The 7,147-nt window shown below is 43.6% G+C and overlaps 1 protein-coding gene across 1 annotated transcript; it reads left to right on the top strand.

The window, feature by feature from the left end:
- The first annotated feature begins 348 nt into the window (after positions 1–348).
- LOC125532309 lies at positions 349–1,301 on the top strand. The gene is made up of 2 exons (XM_048696428.1): positions 349–833; positions 971–1,301. The coding sequence occupies exons 1-2, from the start codon at positions 604–606 to the stop codon at positions 1,140–1,142; spliced, it is 402 nt and encodes a 133-aa protein (XP_048552385.1). The 5' UTR covers positions 349–603; the 3' UTR covers positions 1,143–1,301.
- The last annotated feature ends 5,846 nt before the right edge of the window (positions 1,302–7,147 follow it).

Below are 7,147 nucleotides of genomic sequence, written 5' to 3' on the forward strand. Positions count from 1 at the left end.
TCGCCATCCGTGTCGAAACTCCTTTTTTCCTCTTTTTGCAATACATGAATTGTAGCCACTACTCCTTATTTCTCTCTTACATCTTAGTTGTTTTTGCTGTTTTCCAGCTGATGGCCAAGAATGCTATAGACTACAGTGTGTTTGGTGGGCCACGAAACTTTGGCAAGTGGATGGATGTGCATTCAGCTTCATCTTGTCCTACTGAGGCAATAAATGATGTTTATTTTGTTTTTTCTCTTTTGCATTTTGTTATATATCTATGGTTGTTTTGGTTTTTTTGTTCTTACGCATGTGACTCTAATATGTTTTGGTTATTGCTACTTTTTGTTTTGTGCTCAGGCGAGGGCACCTGTTGAGCATCTAGTTGGGCAGTTTGCTTCCGGCATGACCAGCTTGCTCGAGAAGTTGGTTGACGGTTGGACGACACTTAATGGCTCTGACAGTGATGCGGTTGCGAGGCAGTTCACATCATTCCTTGGAGAACGGACACATTGACCAACTGGTTGCCGTGGCCGGTACGACTACAACAGCTCTTAGGAGCTCCCTGACACGCAAGATGAAATAGATGGAGATGCTGGTCTCGACAAGGAGGATGACGATGACATGGAGAATGTGCAACATGAAACCGACGACGATGAGCATGTTGAAGTTCGTGTAGGTGGTAAGAAGGATAAGGCTGCACCAAATGTTCCTCCACCGGAGAAAGTCATTGAACAAACAATTACGAGAGACACGGGGGTGTCGCCCTCAAAGAGGGGCAGGGCTCCAGAGGATGTCGGGCAGGGCTCTGCTGGCAAGAGGTCTAGGACCGATCCCATAGCTGCTAGGAGGAGGTTCGACATCTATTTAGTGTTTTGTTTGTCCCTCCTTTTTTAACAGACCGACCTTTTTTCCATTGTTTGATAAGTGCGGCATGATTTTTGTGTCTCACACTTGGTATCCTTTTTTTGCCATGTTTTTCTACGTGCAGTGAGGCGACAGCTGGTGGACGAGCAGTTAAGAAGAAACAAGCACCAACGCCAACTCTTGTTTCTGCCCGGTTGAACAAGGGTGTTCCCACTACTGGTGACACCACTTTCAATGGGTCGTCTCCTCGTACGTCGACGTCCAACACCGGGGATCCTTCGTGTTGGAAGCCTTGAGGAAGACAATCAAGAAGTAGGCTCTTCCCTGTTTTTCATTGTCATAGTGCTACATTTTTGCTTGATGCATTCTAGATCATACACAACTTTTTCACTTGATACATTTATGTGGCAACTACTATCTGCTTCTCATGGCAGCTGCATAGCTTGCCACATGGGCTACTGCCATCAGTCCCACATGGCAATTGATGTTTTTCATGATCTATTTTTTGCTGCATGGCAACACCTGCTTGTTTTGTATGGCAACTGCTAACAAGACCACATGGAAATTCTTATTCCACTGATATGGCAACTGGCAGCTTTCCACTAACTTCCACCACCTACATTGTCATGTGTGCTCATCCATAGCTTGTTATCAGATGGCAGCTCTGGCACATCACACATTTTTTCATTTTTATGATGTCTACTATGGAAATTATTTTGCTCGCTTTTTTTATACTCTTGATGTGCTTTTTTGTAGGGTGAAGAAGACTACTACACGCGTGACCAAACACAATCTTAGAGACCCACTCGAACGCATTCATTCCAAGTTGTCGACAAGTGGCAACTCATATGTTCATGAGGCGCCATTCGACAAAACTGCTGTTGTCCCGTCCACTATTCCCACTAGCTCCAATGCAGGCGGCCGACCATCTCCGCCGGTTGTAGATGTGCAGACTACAACAGCAGTCATCCGTACATCTGGGAGTGATGAGTCAGTATCTACCAGGACTGCTGAGATATTGCCCACGCTGGTGGCAATGGGGGATGCTGTTGTGACCCATGCCACCCGATCAGCAAGCGTTGAAGTGGACGCTCCTGAGATCAACCTAAACAAGGAAGATTCCTGCTCATCTGACACAGATTCCAAGCGTGTGGCTGGTGGCACTTCTACGTCCACAAAATAAGGGGCTGCGTCCACATTTCAAAATGAGGCGCCATCCACAGGTGAGACTCATGGCACAACAGCTCCAGCTGGTGGTGGTCCAGAGGCTGCTACGGCGACCGTTGCGTGAGCTGGTCTACCACCTAGGCGGTGTAGCCCCCGGAAGCATCCTGCACACACATCCAATGCACCAGATGTAGCTAGGAGCAGCAGAGATGACTCTGGTTATGTGCCTGCTTCCACACTATTCCCACCTCATGAAAAAAGCAATGCTATGGAGAAAACGGAAGTCCGGAGTACAACTGACGCAGGTGGCAAGCCATGCATGACTGAAGGAGGTGAACGTCCGGAGCAGACTGCGCCTTTCACCGCCATGGAGAACCCCAGCTTAAATCTGCGCACTTCTAAGCTCCCAGTCAACATTGGCATCCCCTATCGCCAAACAAGAAGATTGGCAAGAAAGTTGCGATTGAGACCGCTGACAGCACGCCCGCGCCTATCAATAAGCCTGATGATTCTGCAACAGACGAGGTAGAAATGTTTGTTGATCTTTCACCTCTGGATTCTGCCAAGTAACTTGTTCGCGATCTGGCTGGTAGGCAGGAGAGGCACCCAATGGCTTTCACCCCACCGAGCTTTAGCCTTGGCATCGATCGCGGTCAAGATGGACCAGTGGTGCGAGATGTTGTGCCTGTTGCCTTTCCTTTCCCGGTAGGCATGGCCCCAATGATGGAGCAGCCAATGGCTGAAGGTAGGAAGGCTGTGAAGTTGCAGAGCCGATAGTTCACGGTACACTTTTTCTGTGTTTTTTATTTTGTTTCTACATTTTTTTGTCAGACGTTTGTCACAAGCTTTTTTGGTTTCTTACTGGCGATGGCAAATCTCATGAGATGCACATGGCAACTGCAGTTTGCTACCACATGGCACCTATAGTTGTTGTCATGTGGCAATTCCATTCGGAAAGCACATGGCAACTGGAGTTGCTGCAACATGGCAACTCCAGTTCAATTTACTTGAAAACTGCAGTTGTTGCCACATGGCAACTACAGTGCAATGCACATGGCAACTGGAGTTGTTTCCGCATGGACACTTTCTAAATTGCACCTACAGTTCACAATCTACATTTTTTCACAATAACTTGTTGTTACCAAGTTTCCTAACCCATTGTTTTATCTTTCCAGCCCGAGGATATTTCACCGTCACTTGATGAAGCTTACTGCAGGATTGAGGAGGAAGCATTGAAGAGGAGGTCCTCATGGAGTCAGGGGCAATCAAGTTCTAACGTGCCCGCTGAGTCTATATCCGAGGATACTATTAGAAGTTCCACCCCTGGATGTGTGAGGCAGAACAGGGTAGTTCACGCACCACCCGCGGATGACTATGAGCCCGAAGGTAAGGCCACAAAGGAGCAGAACCATCTGTATGATATTTTCAAGTGTTTGGGAAATGCGAGGTCGAACAGCAAGCACATGAAGGAGCTGAAAGCGTAATGTCCACACCACATAACCCCTCAGTCGTTCTTCTCCGATATTTCCCTTTTTGTTATTGCAGCCATGCGTTGTTTATGTTTTATTTTTATTTTTTAGTAGACATGATTCTTTCATGTTATATCATTTTCATACAGCTCATGTTTGGACAAAACCAAAATCATACAATGTGATGCGACATACATCGGCCTGGGTAATCTTGCTGAGACCGTGAGGCCACTTGGTAAAATGTCCAAGAATGTAGTTGCGTGTGGGATTGACTTCATCAACAGGCATATGGAGATTTGTCCCGACAAGACGATTATGCAGTACAACATGACCTGCAAAATATGGGATGGTGACTTCCACCATAAAATCGCGAGGAAGCATTTCACTGCGCATGGTGAATTCAAGCTCACGCTGAAGAAATATGTGAGTGTTTCTTCTTGTTGTACATATTTCTTCCATGTTATGTTTTGTCAGTAGCCATGCTTCATATGTGGCAGCAGCTGCCATGTAAAACATGTTTGACCGTTTAATGCAACTTATGTGCCAAGTTCACTTAAAATATTGGGCAAGTTTTGTTTTATACATTGAAGGCAACTTCTTTTAATTACACATGGAAAAATAAACATTCCCCATGGGTGCATTATTTGGACCTTTGCTGCTTTGTCATTCATGTACCTGTTACTGCATCCGGGAATATCTTTACATATCATTTTTTCCAATTTACATCATTTCTGTTTTTGATGTGAACTCTACTTTTTCTTTCCTTCATTTTACTTGCAGGTCATGTTCCCCATGTTCCAGGAGCTTGCACCAGACAACCCAAATGACAAGTGTGGTCACCATTATGCAATTTGCCTTGACCTGAAGAACCAACGATTTGAGGTGCTCGATTCAATGTGTTTAGAAGCTAATGAAGACCTTACTACACATGCTGAATTCTTTATCGACAACCTGAAAGAGACATGGAACCATCATTATGAAAACTCAAGGGTCCAGATTAGTCATTTTCCAATCGAGTATGTCACGACTACGAAGCAAGGAAACAGGTAATTACTATATTTTTCATGTGTCCTCCACATCAATCCTAAACCTTGTCACATATGCATTGAAGTTTATGATTTTTTCTGTTCTCCTGAGTTCACATGATTCTTTTCTTTATAGGCATGACTATGGCTTTCACACGCTGGAATACCTTGCAAAGTGGGAAGGTCGACGGGTCCCTGTCATCACAGTTGCAATGGTCGTCGAGCTCCATAAAATATACACATGGAACTGGTTGATGAATGAAGATTTCAACACGTGGGCAAACACACGAGAGTTCATAGAGGAAGCTGTGAAAAAGGCCAACAAGAAGTACAAGTGAGTACATGATGCTCCATACCGCATGCCTACCTTACAATCTGTGGCTGAGGAATGTAAGGTATCAACTTGTTCTTTTAAAACTATGTCTGTGTGCTATGTTATGACTGCATCCCCCGTAGTCTAGTTTATAGTGGTGGCGTGTGAGTGCCATTTGAATATTTTGTAATATATGTGTGTATCTAAACCTGCTTAGGTGTGACAACAGCTACGTTTATGTTCAGTATTATTATGCGTTTTGTGGTTGGTAGTACCAGTTGGGTGCTTGAATGCATCTATGATGTCTGAAACACGACAAATATAGTTGATCAGGGACGATTAGTAAAAGTAATCATTCTGTTTTTTTGTTTTTTGGGGTTATTTGCATTGCTAACTGTATCAGTTAGCATGGTAGGTAGTCCATAAGCAAACCGTTCTCTCGTGTTTTTGCACGTGATCGTTCCAACTAGTTTGTTCATAGTATGTGTACAATACAATATGTGTGGAAAAAATGCGTATTCTGAAAACGAAAATGTACGCGATGGCAGATTAAGTAAAAATTACATGGCAGATTCGATGGAAGCTATATGGCAGATTTAGTAGCACATATGTGGCAATTATAGTCATTCATACATGGCACTTTCTTTAAATTTTGATGTCCACCAACAATCATTCTCCCATTTTTTACAACCTTTTGATCATTTAGCTCACAAAAATGTCACCAACACCCAAGTTATAATCCTCCACATTTCCTTATGGGTTGCCCGTCCCTTTCTTTGTTTTCTTGTGCTTTGCTTAAATTTACAACCCCAATTTGAATCTCACCTATTTTGGACGCCCTTTTGTGATGGAACAGGGCGGGTTCCTGACCTGGGTTTGCGTGCTTGCTGTTCCAGACCCTACCTCCGAGTTTTCAGATGATGGACATGTGGACGAAGGCACACTTGAGATGGGAGGGAACTTGTGTAAGGCTTCTTCAGCCTTCCTCTTTTTGATCTCATCAAGCTCTCTTTTCAGGGCCTTCCTATATTTTTCTGCCACCCTCGCTGTCTCATCACTCTTGCATGCTTCATCTATTAGTTTAGTATAGTTTTTTGTCAACACAATGTGCCTCACGACATCCATGGTTGCCTATGGTCTCTCATCATGCACAACCAAAACTGCATTTGATGTTTGTGGCCCCAACGCATCGTCAGCGTCCCAAGTCCATCGCCACCGTATGAAATGGTGGGGCAATTGTGTTACCGCATGGATGTCCATTACTTTTAGTATATGACAGCACATAATCCCGTCCCGTTCGAATTTGCAGCATTGGCAGTAGTATTCACCTTCGTTTACCAAGGCCTTCACAAAGTAGTTCCTTCCCTTGTACGGGTCTTCAGGTTCTGAATTGGACATGCCCAAGAGAGAACACACCTTGAACGTATGTTCATCCACCTGGTAAGCTGTATACATGCTGGCACACTTTATTTCTTCCTAGAATCTGCATGTTTTTGGGCTTTTTGTTGGACTATTATATGATGTTCGTAGCACCTTATGTCGAGGTAGGTCGTGACATAGCAAACGTATCTAAAATAATGATGGCATGGAAATCCTTATTTTTCCCACATTTTTCTTGGGTTGTTTGTTTCCACATGACAACTGCATGATATTTCATATGGCAACTGCATAACATTCAACATGGCAAATGCAGTTCATTTAAAATGGCAAATGCAATTCATTCAACATGGCAAATGCAGTTCATAAGACATGGCAACTGCAGTTTTGTCTCACATGTCAACTACCTATCATTTCACATGGCAACTACAGTTCGTTACACATGGAAACTACAGTTCAACACACATGGCAACTATAGTTGGTTTCACATGGCAACTGCAGATCATGCATACAATGTACTCAGTGCCTATTTTCAATAGATGATCAAGTCAAAAAATTTGGCAACTGCATTGCAACATACATGGCACCTGCTATCTTCATGCTTGTGCAAATAAGACGGTAAGATAATCCACTTGTTAAAAATGTTGTTGGTATATATCTTGCTCATCTGCCTCTCCATAGGTAAATATGTTACAATTTAGGATGCTTGAGCGTGGTGTTTCACAGGAATTAAGGAAGAATTTAACGCATATTTGCGTAACACTGATCTTGTGAGCTTCGAGGAAGAAAAGTGCAGCCAGTATCACTATCTCACTAGTTCCTTTGTGAGGATGTTTGAATTTTCATCTTCACGTAATTCTCCAACTGTCCTGTTTGATCTTTATGAAAATTCTTACACTATGGATTTAGAGGATTTTACCACTGCTTGCAAACTTCCACAATGGGGTAGT

This window comes from Triticum urartu, unplaced genomic scaffold, assembly GCF_003073215.2.
Source record: "Triticum urartu cultivar G1812 unplaced genomic scaffold, Tu2.1 TuUngrouped_contig_9654, whole genome shotgun sequence".
In the NCBI taxonomy this organism is placed as follows: domain Eukaryota; kingdom Viridiplantae; phylum Streptophyta; class Magnoliopsida; order Poales; family Poaceae; genus Triticum; species Triticum urartu.